Source organism: Theobroma cacao, chromosome 2 (assembly GCF_053813885.1).
Source record: "Theobroma cacao isolate CCN51 chromosome 2, ASM5381388v1, whole genome shotgun sequence".
NCBI lineage: Eukaryota > Viridiplantae > Streptophyta > Magnoliopsida > Malvales > Malvaceae > Theobroma > Theobroma cacao.
Window position 1 is genome coordinate 39,830,117 of NC_142640.1, and position 20,088 is coordinate 39,850,204.

At 33.0% G+C, this 20,088-nt stretch overlaps 1 protein-coding gene and 1 pseudogene across 1 annotated transcript; both read right to left on the reverse strand.

The window, feature by feature from the left end:
* The window catches only part of LOC148764260 (uncharacterized), a 99,935-nt pseudogene that overhangs the window by 21,762 nt on the left and 58,085 nt on the right, over positions 1-20,088 (reverse strand).
* On the reverse strand, positions 46-1,610 carry LOC18609356 (non-functional NADPH-dependent codeinone reductase 2-like). The gene is made up of 4 exons (XM_007044424.3): positions 1,166-1,610; positions 801-1,044; positions 541-720; positions 46-459 (listed from the first exon to the last, which is right to left on the reverse strand). The coding sequence occupies exons 1-4, from the start codon at positions 1,501-1,503 to the stop codon at positions 235-237; spliced, it is 987 nt and encodes a 328-aa protein (XP_007044486.2). The 5' UTR covers positions 1,504-1,610; the 3' UTR covers positions 46-234.

Consider the following 20,088-nt stretch of genomic DNA (forward strand, 5'->3'; position numbering starts at 1 on the left):
TTTATTTAATCACAATGACCAATATCATACTTAAATTGCTGCACGTTAAGAAATATCCACGGAATTGTCATTTAATCATATATCATTCCAACACAGACATCATTGTTTCCCAAAAGTGAACTTATTAGTGGATGGAAGATCTTGCTAGGAGAAAGCTGGATTTGGTTTAGACTTAGGTCTGCAATTCCGTTACCTAATGGCAAGTGGCAACCATTAAAGGAGTTGATGATCAAATTACATTTCACCATCCCAGATCTCCTCAACTGTCTTGAACGGTCCATATCTGGAGATGTAATCCACTCCAGGGACACCTCTGCTTTGGGGGATCTCACTGATCTTGTTCAGCTCGTCCTCATTCAGTGACCAATCGAATATCTCGAGGTTTTGCTTCATTCTCTCCCCATTGAAGCTCTTAACAATCACACCGACCCCTTGGTCATACGCCCATCTTAGAGATATCTGTTTTCGGAGTCAGTAATCAAACATTCAATGTGTCATGATGAGAAAAAACAAGAACTACTTTTATGGGGGAAAAAGCACCTGAGCAACAGTTTTCCCTTTTGCCTCTGCAATTTCTTTCAGCACCTCACACTCCAGTACTCTATTGCTGCCCCACCTGGTTCCATTGGCTCCCAACGGAGAGTAAGCAGTCAAAAAGATCCCATTTGCTTGGCAAAACTCTCTTAGCTTCTTCTGTTGCCACAGTGGGTTCATCTCCACCTTGTAAACATTGTAACTACTTCACTATCATTACTCCAAACCAAATTGCGGTGGACGAGAGAGAGCGAGAGAGCTGTTACCTGGTTAACAGCTGGAGGGATCTTTGCAATGGCGACGATGTCTCTCAGCTTTTTGCAGGAAAAATTGCTGACGCCAATAGCCTTTGTGAGACCAAGCCTCTGGCAATCTTCCATGGCTGCCCATACCGAATTGAAATCCATGGGGAGGAAGTTTTCCTCCTTTATTGGAAATTCATATGTCCCAGGTTTTGCGCTCATGGGCCAATGAATAAGAAAGAGATCAAGGTACTCCAACTTGAGATTTCTGCAGGAATATAATTTTTAGAGATATATATCACGTTCCCATGGACTGAATTGAAAACATTTCATGTACTAAGATTATAATTATATCCTGACGGAAAAAATAAAAAGTAAGCAATGTTTACTGTAAGCTCCTCTTAAGGGCAGGGACAACAAGTTCGCCATGAGCATCGCCGCACCATAGCTTGGTAGTGATGAAGAGCTCATCTCGAGATTGAATCAATCCTAAGGAAAGTGCTTCTGCGATTCCTGCACCCAGCGGCTCCTCTGACCCATACTTAGCAGCCGTATCAAAATGTCTGTAACCAAGTTTGATTGCTTGGAGAATTGCCATTTTTGTAGCTTCTGATCCTACAGGTGGGGAGGCCGCCGTTCCCAAGCCCAAAAGCGGCATTCTCTTGCCGCTGGAGGGCAGCGCATATTCGGGAATAGTGAAAGAATTTGGCCCCACACAGCTGTCCATCTTCTTAGCGTCAACAACTCGAAACACAGGCTTTGGTAAATCCGGTGGCTATGTTTGATCATGGCGGGCGTTAGGCAAGCTGGGCTTTTAGATCTTCTTTGGATGGAATTCATCTAATACTATCATATTGGTAAACAAATTTAATTAGATAAAATATTTGATGCACCTGCAGTGAATTTTATATACTATCAAGTCATTAACTTTTGTTATTAATCTAAAAGAAATAAAAAATTAATATTATTTTGAAATTTTATTATTTTAAAAAAAATCAAAGATGAATTTTATTTTATTTTTTATCTTATTATGCATTACATTATCAGCATATCAAATATTAATCTAATTAATTATTTAATTCAAGAAGACTCATTGACAGATTCCTTCTTTGTTTAACGAAACTTTTGGTATTTGTTTAATGAGTGCAAGTTGCCACATTATTGGCTACCATTTATTTAATGCAACTTATTGTCGGTTCACTGTTGCAATCAAATAATTGGGAAGAGTAATAGTAGTAATAGATTAAAAAATGTATGAAATTTTCTATATATTATATTTAATTAAATTTTTATATTTTTATTTTAAATTAAATAATTTTTTATTATTAATTATTATTAATAATTTATCATTTTATACTCATATAACGTTGACGTATAAATACAAATAAAAATAAACTCAAGTGTCTTAAAATAGCCGTTTTGGAGGTTTTACATTTTCTATTAATCAAATTAACCAAACTCACAACCTCGTAGTTAAAAGTCAGCTACTCTAGTAATTAAGTTAAAAAAATTTGTTATTTGTAAGTTGCTACCCTAAATAATTTATAATAATTGTCAAAGTAAAATTTATAATCAAGGATTAATTTTTTATTATATTTAATTGATCAAAATTTTAAGGTGATCTTCCTATAGTTAGCATTTAACTACATGTAACCGTAAACTTATTACATTTACCATATAATTGAAATATTTGATAAATATTTTTTACTTAGATATCTTGAAAAAAAAATATGAAAGAGATAATGAGCTATAGCTTTAGTCAATAAGTTATTTAAGGTAAAAATAAGAAAAAAAGTAAAAAAAAAAAGGAATATAAACTTTGAAGGAACTTTATCTTAGATTAAATAAAAAACTAAATCACATGAGCTTGATATCAAATGAAATACCAACATCTTAAACATGAACGGGTAATAATGAAAAAAGAAAAAAACTTGTTAACTAATTTGTACTTGTATAATAGACATCTTGTAGTTAAAGTGTTGATGAAAATTATGAATTAAGTTCTCAAAATCCAATTATTACCATTTATATTTTGTATATTCATTGTAGGATAGATTATGTAAAAACTATTAACAAATTAAATCACCAAAATAGGTTCTTTTTGTGTCACTTTGACCTTTTCTCATTTTTTTTTGTCTTTTGCTATTGATAAATAAGTTGATTGATACTTACTCTCCTCTTTATAATCTACTACTTAAATTGTTTTTTAAAATTTTGAGTTTAATAAGTGAGGAATGAAAAAATAATTAAGAAATAAAAGGGAAAAAAATACACACAACTTAAAACAATGTTTACCTTTTATTTTATTTTGATATTGGAAATTAAAAATTGGGTCAAAAACGTAGTATTACATATTTTCATTATAATAATTTGAAAAATTAAGAACTTAATATAAGAGTTTTTGTCTTTAATTTGGATGCAAAGGACTATAACTTAATACAGTTAAATAGGTATATACAAATTGCATTCTTATCTTATACATTAGCATAAAAAACATAAAAATTCCACATAAAAGTTTAATTGATCATAGTGATTTTAAGTAAAAAAAGTCAACTTTGAAATTAAACTAATATGTATAATTTAAATGATTATATGGCAATCATTGTGATTACAATTTTCTTTGTTGGAACATTTAGTGTATTATTATTTTTATTTATGTTTGTTCTAACATTTTAATGTGTTTAACCATGTTTGTTGGATGTTGACACATTTTAATGTTATTAGCTTATGGTGTTGTTAAAATTTCATAATTTAATTTAATTTACTATGTAATTAACATACAAAAAATGAAACTAAAAAAATTAGATCTGAAAATTTGGCTTGAATGTACTAATGCCCAATATTTTAATTGAATTAATTCGATTACTTTGGTTTAAATAAAATTTTGATCGATTTGGTTAATTTTTTCAACAAATTTAAATAATTTAATTAAGAAAAATTTTTAATCGATTTAATTGAATACACGTTCCTACGCTTAATGACCAATTGAATATCTTAAGGTTTTGCTTCATTCTCTCACCGTTGAAGCTCTTACTATTATAATAATCCCTTGTTCATAAGCCCATCTTAGACATACCTGATTTTGGATTAGTACTTAACTTTTAATGTGTCTTGATTTTGATAGCTATTTTAAGATTCAAAATTTTAAGTGAATCATTTATTAAATATCAAATATAATTTATTTAGTATGTACATAATCAATGTATTAGGGTATAGCTTTTAATTAAATTCAACATCATTTGATAGCAACATTAAAGTCATATAAATACTAAATAAAATATATCAAACTCTCAAGCATAGGAAAACTTAACAAATTGTAATAAAACTTCTCTTTAATTATTGACAGTGATAAGCTTATATGGTGTTCTTTAATTAGATTCTGGTCAATATATGTGTCTAATACACTATACCCACTCATTTTCTTTAAAATTATCATCCCAGTGGCAAAGTTAAAACATTTTTATCTTTTGATAGAGGTATAATATATGTAGGCTTTGGACATTTTGTCACATTTATAGCCTAGAAAAATTTTCGTAAGCATGTAGCTGAAGAATTATAACTCCTTGCTTAATAGTTCATCAACTACTATTAACATAGTTTTTTTTTTTTAAAACCTACTATTAACATAGTTTTGCTTCAATGGCGCCAAATAATTGATGATCATATTGTATGTCACAAATTAATAAAACATCTATTAAAATATAATATATGTGAAATAATAATTAATACAACAATTTATTTATCTAATAAGTAAATAAATAGTTAGTTTTTAGGGGTATATGTATAATAATCTCCCACTGGCACTTAAAACCAATCATACACATATTTCATACTAATTGATTCTAGGTGCTTTTCAAACACTTTTTGTGACAAAAATTTTATCAATGGATCTACCACATTTTCGACTGAAACAACCTAGCTATTGTAACATCTCTTCTGTGTATAACACCATGAATTAAGTAGAATTTGTGCTCTATGTGCTTTGTTCTGGTGAGCTCTTGGCTCCACAACATGTGCTATTGCTCTACTTAACATTAAGTAATGGGAGAATTTATAAAGGGAACAACTCCACACTCTTATAGGAGTTTCAAAATCCATATAACTTTTATTGCAACTTTACTTGAAGTGATATACTTTACTTTAGTGGTGGAATTCACACTAGCATTGTGGTTGCAACTTCTCATTATTGCTCCATTACCCAAAGTGAAAACAAACTCAGATGTTGACTTTTTTTGATCATCCACATCTAATTGAAAATCTAAATCTGTATAGTCTATTTTTTTTTCACCAAACATAAAACAATAGTACTTAGTTCGATTCAAATATTTCACTATGTGTTTTACCATTGTCCAACATTTAAGTAGGGATTAGATTAGTATCTACTCACCATGCCAATTGCATAAGAAATATCCAACCTAGTGCATAGCATGACATACATGAGACTTCCTCCTACAGATGCATAAAGATAGTTTCTTATCTCCTCTCTTTTCTCTTGGGATTTATATGACATTCTTTTGGAGAGATGAATTCCATGTCTAAAGGGTAGAAACTTTTTCTTCAAATTATGCATGCTAAACTTGATCAATATCTTGTCAATGTAATTGGTTTGAGAAGATCCAAACAATCTTTTCTTTTGGTCTTTAAACAATTTGATTAGAACATATAGGATGCTTCACCAAGGTCCCTCATAGCGAAGTGATTAGATAACCAAATATTTGTTGATGACAATGCACTTATATTAATCCCAATAAGTAGTATATCATCAACAAAAAGAACAAAAAATGTAATGTTGCTAACATTTTTTTGTATACTCAATTCATCCAAATTTTGTAAAAAATCAAATGATTTTATTACCTTATTAAAGCAAATATTTCAAATTTGAGATGCTTGCTTTAAGTCATAAATTGATTTTGTCAATTTGCACACTTTGTTTATTAACTACTGTCGATTTTATCATGTAAGTGCATGTATCATAAACAAGTAATATAGTAGAATGTAAAACTCGTTCCCACTGAGAATTGACAAAATCTTTTTGCTAATTTCTAAAAATAAAACAACTTAATCTTATCCAAACAACCGAATTTAAAACTATTGAAAATTAAATAAACTAAAATTAAAACTAAAACTGAAAGCAAAATAAATAATTTTACTAGAATTAATTAATCAAAATTTTAGAACCATAATATCCTTTCAATGTTTCATTTGAATTTCTTTTATTCCCTCTTTACATACTAGATAAGTTTGAGTTGTTAACCTAGAGTTCTAATTTATTTATAAGTCTCCTTCAAGTTTCTTATAAACATATCTATCTCAACCAATTGACTATATAACTATGCAAATTGAAATTAAGAAAGATTCATTAAGAACATACTCTAATTATAGCTACATATAACATGTAAGTGTATGTCTACCCCACAAGCGAATCAAGTCAATCATTTCATGCAATTGATATTAAACATATGCTATTTCAACCATGGCTTACTCTAAACTCCCTTTCTCAATTTCGTTTAGGTTTCCAAATCAATCTAATTGGTGGCCAATCAATCAGACGCATTAAGAACAAGATTGAAATAAACAACTCAAACAGTATCAATCATAACCAAAAAAGAATATTAAAAACTCAGATCATGCATTGAGTTCAGTTGTAATTCTACATTAAAAACTTAGTTTGAAATAATGTATGTAAACATCATCCAAAAAGGAAATTTAACCATTAAAACCAAATAAGAAAGTATAAAGATAACAAGAAAAGAAAGAACTTTAATATTTATCATGCTTTTGATCTGCAATCTTCCTTGCTTTCCTTGCTTCCTTGCTAGCTTTAATGCTTTTTTTTTTCCAGAAAACTTTAGCTTAATTTATGCTTTTTTGTGCTTTTCGAAAGGGAAGTAAATAGAGCTCAAGTTCAAGGCTAAATAGAAGTCAACAACTTAAGGATTTTTCCTTTTTCATTGGGCATTGCGACTTTCCTTGCTTAGGTACTGCGATCTTAGATTCAAATCTCTTTATTGAAATATACTTCAAGGTCTTGTGATTTGTATATATTTCGCAAGTCTCTCAATACAAGTAATGTCTCCAAATATTTAAGACAAATACGATCATTGCCATATCTAGATCGTGCATAGGATAATTCTGTTCATGCCTCTTTAATTATCGTGTAGTGTATGCTATGACCTTCCCATTTTACATCAATACGCAACCTAATCCAACCTGTGATGCATCACAATACATGGTGTAGCCTTCGAAACCACATGGTAGGCTTAACATAGGTGCGGAAGTAAGGTAGGCTTTAAGCTTCTGAAAACTAGCCTCACAAACATCAGACCAGTCGAACTTGACTCCTTTTTGAGTCAGTCTTGTCAAAGGGGATGTGATCTTAGAGAAATCTTGTACAAATCGTCTGTAATATCCAATTAAGCCTAAAAAACTTCTAATCTCAATTACAAACATTAGCCTTGGCCAATTCTCCATAGCTTCCACCTTACTAGGATCCGCTTGTACCCCTTGTTCAGACACAACATGTCTTAAGAAACTGACTTTACTCAGCCCAAACTCACATTTTGAAAATTTAGCATATAACCTATGCTCTCTCAAGTTTGAAGTACATTCCTGAACTGTTGTGCATGTTCCTCCGGGCTCTTAGAATACACCAATATGTCTTCTGTGAGTATGACTACAAATTTATCCAAATATGCCAAAAAGACTTTGTTCATCAAGTCCATAAACATTGCGGGTGCATTAGTGAGTCCAAACGATATCACTAAAAATTCATAATGTCCATAATGTGTGTGGAACACTGTCTTGGGTACATCACATTCTCCTATTCTCAAATAGTGATACCCCGAGTGTAAGTCAATCTTAGAGAAGCACATGGCACCATGTAATTGATCAAACAAATTATCAATCCTCGAGAGTGGATATTTATTCTTCACAGTGACTTTATTCAATTGTTGGTAGTCAATGTATAACCGAAGGCTACTATCTTTCTTTTTCATGAATAGCACTGGAACTCCCCAAGGAAACACATTAGGATGAATAAAACCCTTATTTAATAAGTCCTCCAGTTACCCTTTTAGCTCCCTTAACTTAGTTGGTGCCATTCGATAAGGAAGTATCGAAATTGGCTGTGTACTCAAAATTAGATCAATACAAAATTTAATTTTTTGTTCAAGAGGCAATCCAAGCAATTCATCTGGAAATACATTTAGATACTCACCCACTACCGATATGAAAGCCACACTTTCTTCTTTCATTGAAGCATCTCTTGTCATCGCCAAGTACCTTTGGCTTTTTTTCCTTAACATCAGTCCGACGACTACAACTGATACAACTTTCACAGACAATCGGCTACCATGCTAGTATATCACAAATGAGGATTCCCCTAGGAACTTAAACTTCACCAATTTGTGTTAGCATTCTACCTTGGCAAAACAAGACACTAACCAGTTCATGTCCAAAATCACATCAAAAACCAAAGTTAGCAGCAACACCAGGTCTACTAACGTATCCTTGTCCTTTATGCAGATCATACATGATTTATACACATACTTTACCACAAATATCTCCTTTAAGGGAGTAGTCATAATTAGGGATTCATTCATGTTACTACAAAATCGGTCTAATTTCGATGCAAAGTATGGGACACAAAGAAATGTGTTGATCCGGGATTAAATAGAACTAATGCTTTGGTACCACATATAAGAAGTGTACTTGTGACCACTGCATTGGAAGTTTGAGCATTTTGAGGTATCAAAGCAAATATACGTGCTTAACCTCCACTTTCATCACCTGGTTGTGTCGATCTACCATGAGATGATGAAACCATACCCTTGCCTTTGTCACCTCTGGTATTCTTATCAGTTTGTGCCATCCTAGGTGAGAGTCACCACTTGTCTCTCATATTAGTAGTTACCCTTTGCTGCTTACCTCTGCATTGGGCAATCTCTCATCAAATGCCTGGTCTGACCATATTTGAAACATAATCTCGTTGCCTTGTGGCACAGTTCACCATGTGCCTTATTACAAGAGTTACATAAAACACTTCACTACTTGAGGCCCAGATTTAATGCTTTGTAGACTGCTCTCATCTATATGGTGGGCTCAACGAATCACTATTTCTTAGTGGCCGACGCGTAAGAGTAGTTTCCTCACAACTTTGATGGCTTATGAATATGGGACTCCTAGCAGCGCTAGAATCTCTTCTACCCTAATGACCTTGTGTCCGAGCTCTTCGACCACTACCTCTTTCCATTGTAGATTCCAATTTCCTAGTTTCAATCATTCTAGCCTCGTCCACCACTGTTGCATGTGGTGCAAACCTTTAGGTGGCTAAGACTCTAAACAGCGGCTCAATTAATCCTTGAATGAATCTCTTAATCATTTTTTGCTCAGTTAAGACCAAGTCAGGAGCATATCTTGAGAGTTGGTGAAGTGGACATCATAAATTGTCACTGTCATATTTGGGGTCTATTTTAAAGTCTTAAACTTCTGTGCCTTTACATCTCTTACGCTCTCAAGCAAGAAGTGATCCAGAAAAGCTTGGACAAGTTCCTCCCATGTGATTGGTGCTAACCCTAATGGTTTACTCTTTTTAAGGGTAACAAACCATATTTTGGCCACATCCTTGAGACTGAAACCAACCAGTTCCACTAATCGATGTATGGAGCATCCTAATGCTGAACAAATACATTCCATGTCTTCCAAAAACCTTTACGGGTCTTCTTCCACATTTGAACCAGTAAATGATGGGGGCTTTAATTTCATAAAATCAGCCAAAGAGACCTCAATAGCCTTTTTTGGTGTTCACACTGAGGCACATAACTGGATCTCGCAAACTAGAATTAACCCATTCCTCATATGGTGCCTTGTCTCTATTGCGGAACTCAGTAAATTCATGAGCCAAACTTTACAGCCTTGATGCCAAATCCTCTAAGGTGACACTTCATCTTGTAAGGTAATCATCCTTGATTCTCGCATTCTGATCACCAGTGTACATATAACTTGGTTCTACATTTTGAGTGCATCTCGTTGCTCTACTCTTACCATGACTCCTTGACATGGACGCTCATGGTGGTTTAGGCTTATTTGGGCCATCTTGCTCTCCTAGGGCTCTTGAAGCAATTCTCATCTTAGGCAACATTTTGTACCAAGACGAAGCAAACCATGTTCATAATCATAACTCCAAAATCCAAAGGGTAGGCTTACTAAAACTTTGGGAGTTCATGCAGCTTCTTATTCATAATTAGTGCTGCAGTCACCAACCACGAACAAGACTTTATTTAATTGTCAAGCCTGGCTTTACAATATGTTTATTATGCCATTCCTACATAAGAATGCATGTTTGCTTACTTGGGTACCTCAAAAATCGTTAAAGGACGACAATGTATCAAATGGTACAACTAACTTGAATTAAGCCTCGAACTAGTCCAAATAGAGATTTTAAGATAAAATTGAGAATTGTAAAACCCTAGAATGACTTAAAATGGTGATTCGGAGTTCGAGGATCGATTTGGAGTCAAATTGAAATTTTCATGATCTAGGGGCAAAATGGTCATTTTGCCACCCGAGGATAAGATGTGAGTGTTGGATGAAATTTTTGACTAAGATTGATCATTTGGAGTATAATTTGAGTTTGAGAAGTGAAAAATTTTAATTCTGACATTTTTTCGAGCATAAGGGCAAAATAGTCATTTTGTCACCCCAAGGGCAAAATTGAAATTTTATACCACCCAACACTTGTCCAGCACATGGATTTTACCCAATATTATTATGGATAATTGAAGGATTTTATGTGGTGGAGAAAGAAAGCTTAATAGTTAAGAATTTAAAAATGGACCAATGGTAAGGTGACAAGTGTCAAGCTTTTATTTCTTTATTATTTTCCTTATAAATTAGCACAAAACCAGCCAATTTCTCATTCTTAGGGCTGGCCAAAGCAAGAACAATGGAAGAAAAGGAAGAACAAAACCCTAGGTGAAAAAATTCAAGGGAAAAATGTGAAAATTCAAGGAAACAAGTGAAAAAAGGTAAGATTTTTTCAATTAAGCTTGAGATCTCTCTTTCTTAAGCATTTTTTCTTATTTTCCATGGTTGAATCACATGAAATCATGATGAATCCCTTGCTGGCTGAACACTTAGAGGGAGGTTTTGATGCTTGATTTGGTTAGATTTCAATGTATTTTAGTGTTTTTAGTTAGTTAGTGATGTGTAGCATGAAAATCAAGTAAGAAAAATTCACTTCCTCCCATCACCCATCATTGGCAGAATTCTCCATGTGGAATATTGATGATGATTTTGATTTTATTTCAAGTGATTTGGTTAGGAATTAGTGATTTATGGTGTGAGAATCAAGCTGGAAAAATTATAGTGTTGATGCACCCACCATGGCTGAATTTTTCAAGAGAAAATGTGAGGATGATTTTGCCATATTTCAAGCTATTTGACTTGTGTTTGATGGTTTGGATAATTAGAAGAAAAATGGAGTTAATTAGAGTTAAATTGGACATATTGGCCAATTAATCGGGTGATAGATCGAATTAGGCCAATACCATTTTATTTAGGTACAGAATTGAATTTATATTGAACACCGTATTTAGATAGTTACCCGAGTATTTCACATCTCATTTCATGCATTAGTATAAAGCCTGAATTGGTTTTACAACGGTTTAGCACAAATGTAGTAAATGGCTTATTGTGCATTATGTCTAGGTGGTGAGCATTCTTGTAAAAGTAAAGAGATAGTACCCGAGGATCAAGAATTGGAGTACTCGAAATTCGACTCCCGAAATAGTGAGTAACTTTATAATCATCTTGATTATCTGAAGTGAATTTTAATTCATTTTTGTGATTTTATGGAAAATGAGTTTAAATGGTAAATCTTTGTGTTTTGTAATTAAAATGTGATTTGATGAAATGATTTTATAAAATTGTCTTGAAATTGAATGATGGTTTTGAAAATGGAGTAATTGGAGACTAATTGCTGTGTTGTAAATTATGGTTTGAATTGAATGGCTTATGATAATGTGGGCATGAGTGGTTGGATTTAGTAAATGTGCTGAAAAAGTATGAACTGTTGATTTGCCTTGAGAGGTTGTAAAATAAAATAATTACCATGTCATGTTGTTGAATTTTATTGAACTGGTGGGTTATAAATTGGTCGTTGCAGTGGACGGGTTCCATGGACCAGCCTATTAGAGTGGCACGGTAAACCTATTATATTTTTACCTCAGTATGAGAGGTGCGGATGGATAACTCATGAGGTTAACACTTTAGAGTTCACTTCACGCTAAACCACCACGTGAAGGTGAGCTTAGCCAATGCCAAGGAACGACTATGTTTTCAAAATAAAAACATGATTTATGCATAAATAAATTTTTAACAGACTTGGCGGACTTGGTTGGGATAGCCCTCGGCCAAGGTATCCCTGATAACTGAGTATGAGAATGATTTTGGCACGAGCCAAACTTTTCAGAAAATCATAAGCCTCGTTGTTTATTTTGGTGAAATGAATCTATTTTATCTTATTAAAATGAGTTTGAAATGCTGAGAATCATTTTTATGCTAATCTATTTTATCTGTCTCTATTTACTCAACTTTAGATATTTTAGATGATATTTGTTTACTTACTGAGATTATATAATCTCACCACCCTCCTTTTCATTCATTTCAGGCTCAGGATAGTCGATAGATAGCCCACTTTGTTGGGGGCTACAGTTGGACTTGCATCCTCAAAAACTGTAAGTTTATCGATTTTGATACTTTTGGTCGTTCGTGGGCCCACGTGTCACTGTAAATTAAATTTTATACTTTGGTTATCTGTATTACAGTATGTATGAATTTATTTAACTTTTATGCTACAAAAATTATTTACCGGTAACTCTATAAATATTGTTTTATAAGAAAATATAATATTTTATTAAATATTTTTATTATATTCAAATAGTCATAATTTCATTTTAAATGAAGGTTTTAGACATTTAAACTTATTTTTGATTATGAATTATGTGTTTTATACTCGCATACTATATTTTTAGCTGGTTTCGAAATTTTTGGGGAAAAATGACCAAAATGCCCTTGTAAGACATAAATCATTTTTTTATTGATTTAAGTTGGAAATAGCTTAAAATCTTTTAGAACATGATATTTGGCAACAGTTACTCACAGGGGAAATGAAAAACTGATATTAAAGCCTTGCGGGATTTCGGTTGATATTTTGGGTAATAAGTGTTGATCGAGACACCGCGATGGTTGTCACAGGCTCGAGGGGAGTACCGGGTCGTGACATTAATTCTCGACACTTTGCTGACACACATAGAATGACTTAAACTATTATAAAACCTAGACGCTTTGATACCAAATTTGTCACGACCCAAACCCGGGGTCATGACCGACACACGAGCCCAACAGGCAAGCCCACTAGACTTGAGCAAGTCTCAAAATCCAAAAATATAACACATAGCCAAGGGATTTCATAAACATATATTTACAATAAAACCAAATGTACTACATTATCTTTAGCACATAATTCATACAAATGTACATAAGGCCATGCATTGGCTAGTCAAATCGAGTTCTTACATATCAACCCTTACACAAGTTCCACATCGTGCCTACATATATCGAAGCCAACCATATGCAGAAGCTTGTGACGGACTCAGCGGAGTGAAAACATCAAAACAGAGACTTACCAGATGCAAAAATTGGTTTGTCGTGGGACGACGTTTACCATACAACTATGTGGCCTATTTATTTACACATGGTCTACAAATGAGTAAGTACTATAATACTCAGTGAGTACTATAATACTTAGTGATTACTATAATACTCAGTGATTACTATAATACTCAGTGAGTGGTGCAGATAAAAAACCCCATATATATATGTATATTAAACACATAAAATATATGCACCATCCCTGTATCTAGATGTTTTAGCAAACATCTCCGAATATAGGGCATATCATTATCCTTAAAACATCTAATGTGAGGGCATATCATCATCCTTAATGTCTCCAAAGATCATTACACATATCAATAGGCTTACCTTCAAAGCCAATCAAAGTTATTTAAATCATTCTTCACAGCACACTCTAATGGTCGGAGTATCACATCATATTTATCTAAGCTTTTTCGTGGCTATCTCACGTCATAAGTAAATCAGATTAACAAGTGGTCCTCTTCTGGATACAGTTAAATCACACAGGATGGTCAATTGAAGGAGAATCGGATCACGCTTAGGGCAAAGCCGTTGGTGAAGAAAATAATCACGCATGTGCAGAAGTAACAGGTGGAGAACAGATCACGCACAACATTGAAGCAGTTGGTGGAGAATTAGATCATTGATTGCAGTAAACTCCCGACGTGGACATCACTCGGATTACTCTCAGACAGGTGGCATCAAATCACTACAGGTGGGAATCATAAGTGGGATTAGTGCCACCGTCCCTACTTACCATTATCCCTGCAAGCACACACAGTCATAGGGGTATAGAAATCCACTCAACCACAAATCAGATCAATATCCGGTATTCATCCCTCGGATGAAAACACGAATCTACAAATAAAGCCATCATGCCTTTTTCATTCACAGTTTTCTCATCAAACCTCAAATCACATTTATCAAGCTTCAATCGTCTTAAGTTCGATTAGGTTCTAAGTGTCTCTAAATCTTCAATGCATCATTTAATCAAATCATCTCAACATATCATTCATGTCACGACCCGGAACCTCCCTCAGGCCCATGACAATCGCCTTGATGTCCCGATTGACACTCATTATCCGGAATGCCAACCGGAACCCCGCAAGGCTTACATATCAGTTTCTTTCCTTTCCTGTGAGAAATCGTTGTTAAATATTGAGTTTTTAGAGAATATACACTATTTTAGATCAAAAACAATCAAAATAAAATTTTCGCCACACAGGGGTATTTTGGTCATTTTTTTTCAAAAATTTTGAAACTGGCTAAAACGTAATATACAAGTATAAAACACATAATTCATATTCAAAATGAGTTTAAAAGTCTAAAATCTTCATTTAAAACAAAATTACGGTTATTTGAATATAATAAAAAAATAAAAGAAATATTAAGGGAAATATTCTATTTTCTTATAAACAATATTTATAGAGTTATACGTGAATAATTTTTATAGCGTAAAAGCTAAATAAATTTATGCATACTGAAATACAGTAAGCTAAAATATTTAATTTAATTTATAATAACAAAAGGGCCCCCAAATAAACAAAAGTAAAGAGGACAATGAACCTACGGTTTGGAAAATACAGATCCAATGGTAGTCCTCGATGAGATCAGCTATCTACAGTCTATACTGAACCTGAAATGGGTGGAAAGGAGGGTGGTGAGATTATAAAATCCCAATGAGTAAACAGACATTATCATAAATATCTAAAGGCGAGTAAAATAGAGGCAAGTTTAAACAACAAATTTCAACCCATTTCATAATGTTTCCAATTTATTTCTTAAACCATAAAATATTTGTAATTTACCAAAACAATTGTTAAGGCTTATGTCTTTTATTAAAACAAGGCTCAAACCAAAACTAATCCTCGGGGATACCTTGGCCTAGGCATCTAACCGAGTTCGCCAAGGGTGTCAAAATATTCACACGTGAAACACATTTTTATTTTTAAAACAAGCTATTCCTTGGTGTTGGCCGAGTTACACATTCACGTGGGGGTTCGACGTGAAGTGAGCTCTAATACTACCCCGAGAGTTACCCTCATTGCCTTTACAACTGGAGTAACTATATAACTGGGTTTACCGTGCCCCTCTAATAGGCAGTCCACGGAAACCCGTCACTACAGTGACTAACCCACTAATTTTAATAAAATTTTGACAATATAACGCGGCTTTTATTTATTTATCCAGCCTGCATAGTAAAAACAACTTACATAAATTTCCCAATGCACTCACAAAATATAGCCACATATACTCATTTCTCATAAGCCATTCCTAGGAAAATATATATTTTTCAAGTCAATTTGCAGCCTCCAATTACTCAATTTCATAATCCATACAATACATTTTTATTTGTCACATTTATTCCTAAAACATCAAAAATCTCGTTTTAATCTCGTTCTCATTTCATAAAATGCATAAGGGCATTTAAAAATAAACTCTAGATAATTTACAATAATAATAAGTTTACTCACCGTTTGTACAAAGTAAAAGCTTTCTAAGCACCCCGATCACTAGTCGTCGGGTACGACTTTTTTACCTTTTTCGGAAGGCTTTCCTCCTAGACACATTACAAAAATTTACACAATTCATCACATTGATGCTAAATCACTATATAATTAACTTAAATCCTATACTAATGCATGGTATGAAATGCAATAGCCTAAAACGGTTTAAACGCGGTATTAACCTATTTTTGGTACTTTGCCCGATAAATTGCTAACGCGCTCCATTTTAGCTCTAAATCATCCCATTCTCTCTCCAATATTTCTAACCATTAAATATCAGCCAATAACCTTCTAAAAACAACAAAATCAGCTCACTCCCTTCCTTGGAAAATTCGGCCAAAAATGGGACATTAACTCGGTAAATTTTCTACTTTGTTTTTCTATCACATTTAATCATTTTTCATCATTTTCTCTTCATTTCTCTTAGAATAAATTTCAGATCATCATCATTGTACCTCATTACAGATTCAGCCAAGGGTGGGTATTGTGAAAAATTAATGATTTCTTGCCCAATTTAATTTCTAAACACATTTAACTAACTAAAACTATCAATTTAACTAAAAATCAAAACCTAAAAATTTCAATTTCTCTCCCCTAGAATTTCGTCCAGCCCTTGATATCACTTTTTGATCTCTCTCCTCAAGCATGCTAAATGGAAATAAAGCCATAGGAAAGGTAGAAATCAAGCTAAAATCGAAAAATTTTACCGTTAGACGTGTAAACGGGCAAAAAACGCGAATTCCCCTTTGAATTTTCTTGTTTCTCTTTGGTTTTTTTTTTTTTTCTTCCTTTCCTCTCTATTTCCTCTCTTGTTCTTCCTTATGGCCAGCCAGCACTTAAAATGGGGTTTAAATGGGCTGACTTTTCATTAAAATAATATTATTTCATTAAAAAATGTCACGTGTCACTTTCCCATTGGCCCATTTTTAAAATTTCATCCATTTGTTTCCAAATTTTCACTATACACTTGTCCCACATATCCATAGCTTAGATAAAATTCTCAGACTTATCCAAAGTCTCGGTGGAGTAATTTTTGAAATTTACACTTTTACCTCCGTAAAAGTGAAAAATTACATTTTTGCCAAAAAAATTGAAAAATTACCCATAGACATATTTTTCATCCCTTATACTCATACCATTCTCCAATTTGTCAAATTTGATCTAAATTCTCTCAAAATCTCAAATTTTGTCCGCGAGTGGTAAAATTACAATTTTGCCCCTATACTCCAGAAATCACCAGAATTAAACTTTTTCACTTCCTATCATTAAATTATACTCCAAATAGTTAATCTTGGTCAAAAATTTCACTCCCTGAGCAAATTATTATCTTAGGTGGCAAAATGACGACTTTTGCCTCTAAACATCAAAATTTTCAATTTTACCCCTAATGAACCCTCGAACTCCGAACAATCATTTTTAGTCATTCCTTGACTATAAAATATTAAATTTCATCATACAATTCCTATTTGAACTAGTTCGAGGTTAAATCAATTTAAGTGTACCGTTAGGTACAATATCGGGTTTCGTCTATTCTTAGGTGCTTTTCTAACGTAATAAGATGCTACTCAGTGCATGTATGTCCTGACATGTGTTTATAGGGTCTGGTTTTACAATTCACCTAAGGTAATCTACTCTTATGGGTTCATCATAGCCTCTAGACACATAGAGCATAGGCCACCCCTATGGCTCACATCACAACATACAATAACATATAATTTGCATATATACATATACACATATATTGTTCTCTAGCCTAGGTTTTTTCATCTAGGCATAGATATTTCATTCTAATACATGGTCCTGCATCTATTATGCATCATGCATTACGTGCATTTTATTTAAACCCATTCATAGTGACAAATTAGAGGTACTCCCAGCCAAGTTTCGATCCTTAGCTTCTAATAGTCGTCTAGCTTGCCAATGAGTTGACTTAACTCCGTATCCTTTTCCAACATATCAGAACATCGAAATGTTAATTATACCTAGCTTTTGAAAAATGTCAGTTTTTGCACAATTAATCGAATCTTAGCAATCCAACTAGTTAACCTTCAAATTCCCCAATCCAAGCCAAAAAAGGAAAAATACCAAATATGGAGAAAATCATATTTCGAAGTTATTAACCGATTAAAGCAAAAAATAATTAGTAAAAAAGTTAAATCTTACCTCCAAGATGGTTTCCTAAGCTCCAAATGACCTCAAAAGGCTCAGAAACTCAATTTGGGGGGTTAGGGTTCTAGGTTTTTAGAGAGAGAAAGGGAAGGAAAGAGTTAAGAGAAAGAGATGGGGTGAAATGGCTTGAACCCCTTTTTATTTTTGCCTTTTTTCTGTGATGTATAGATGCATTTGGCAATGTATCAATACATTTGCCCTAATTTCGATTGAATGTATCGATACATCGAGGAAATATATCGATACATTTTGGGCAGAATGGTCCTGGGTGCTCTCTGCTTTAAATGTATCGATACATTGAGGCAATGTATTGATACATGTTTATCCTATGCCAAATCTAATGATACATCCTAAAATGTATAGATAGAATTCCTCTAGAACACCTCATATTGTTTTTCATACCAAGAACATATTGATACATTGGGGGATGTATCGATACATTTTCCCTATAAGTAGTTTTAAGCTTCCAAAACTTTCCAAAATTCCAAGTTTAACACTCTAAAATCATTCCCTGTTAATATCACACCTCAAATCATTCATTTAACTTAATCCCATACACAAATTTCACAACATAACATCAAACTTAGATCGAAACCTCAAACTATGAGATTTATCACATATTTTCTCAAAATTTCACCTAAGTGTCAGTATATGACTTTCAAACACTTGGCATACATAGCATATCATGAATGTCCTCAAGATTTCACATATTTATAATTCATTTTTAGTTTACTTAATTTACATAAAAAATTGGGGGTGTTATATAAAATGCATCTCCTTCACTAAATAGGCCCTCTTTTCAAAGCACATATACAAAAACATAAAACTTAACTTAAACACTAGCTAAACTTAACATAATTGAACCCAATTTAAATAAAATAAAATAAATAGCTAAAAGCTCATAATATTTAAATTAAATCTTAAGAACTTAGACAAAATATATTGGAAATTATGACCAAGTAACTTTATAAAATAGAGTTATCATTAATCTTTGAATACAAAACCTTTAGATAGGTCTAAGTAAATTTCTTCTTGAAGATATCCATTCAAGAAAATGATTCTAACATCTATTTACCAAACTTTATCACCATAATGTGCTGCAATCCGTAACAAAATCCTTGTGGACTTTCTTCATAATCACTTCCAGCTTAATGAGTATAAACTTTTGCCACTAGCCATACTTTATAGGGCTCTACCTTTTCAACTGGGTCATAATTTTCATTTTTATATCTATTGACTTAACACCTTACAGTGTATCCACTACGGTTTATACCCTATTTGAATACATTGAGTTTATCTCTGATTTTATGACTTTTCACCATTGAGCAACATCTTTATCTTTCATAGTTTCTTTATGTGTAAAGGACCATGATTTGGTTCACCCAGTTCTATTTGATAAATCTCATTTAATGAAGTATATTTAGTTGGAGGTTGAACTATCCTTCTAGTACGGCAAGGTTTCTATGGATACTATTACAACTGTTGCACCCATTCCCAATTCATGATCAACTTTTCTTTATTTAGCTGCCAGATTACCTTGAATCCTTATAACATATTGAAAATGTTGAAGTTGTGCCAGAATCTACACATTAGTCATTAAAAGGACCAATAGTCAGATTCGTCTCAATATAATAAGCATAATTAACATACTTAATGAAGGTTTTTCCTTTTTTAAAGTTGACAAGTAATGATGGAAAGTCTTCTTTCAATGACCAAGCGTGCCGAAATGGAAATAATTTCCTTTACATTTTGTTTTTCTCAACAACCTTCAAATTTCCTCCTTTACTCTGCTAGGAGAACTAAGAGCCATTAAACTTCTATTTCTTGTTGTTGCCCTTGGGCTTGAACTTGAAGCCACTTGCCTTTTCAATCAATATGATAGTAGGCTTATTTGTCTTTATCAAATCCTCTATTGCTGCAAAATATTAAGGATCTCTGATAGC

Bases quoted from the DNA above. Each gene is read 5' to 3' on its own strand.
- LOC18609356 (XM_007044424.3), bottom strand. From the start codon at position 1,503: ATGGACAGCTGTGTGGGGCCAAATTCTTTCACTATTCCCGAATATGCG. The intron at 721-800 runs GTAACAGCTCTC...AATGTTTACAAG, and splicing joins TCCCTCCAGCTGTTAACCAG to GTGGAGATGAACCCACTGTG. The intron at 460-540 runs GTGCTTTTTCCC...CTCCGAAAACAG, and splicing joins AAGGGAAAACTGTTGCTCAG to ATATCTCTAAGATGGGCGTA.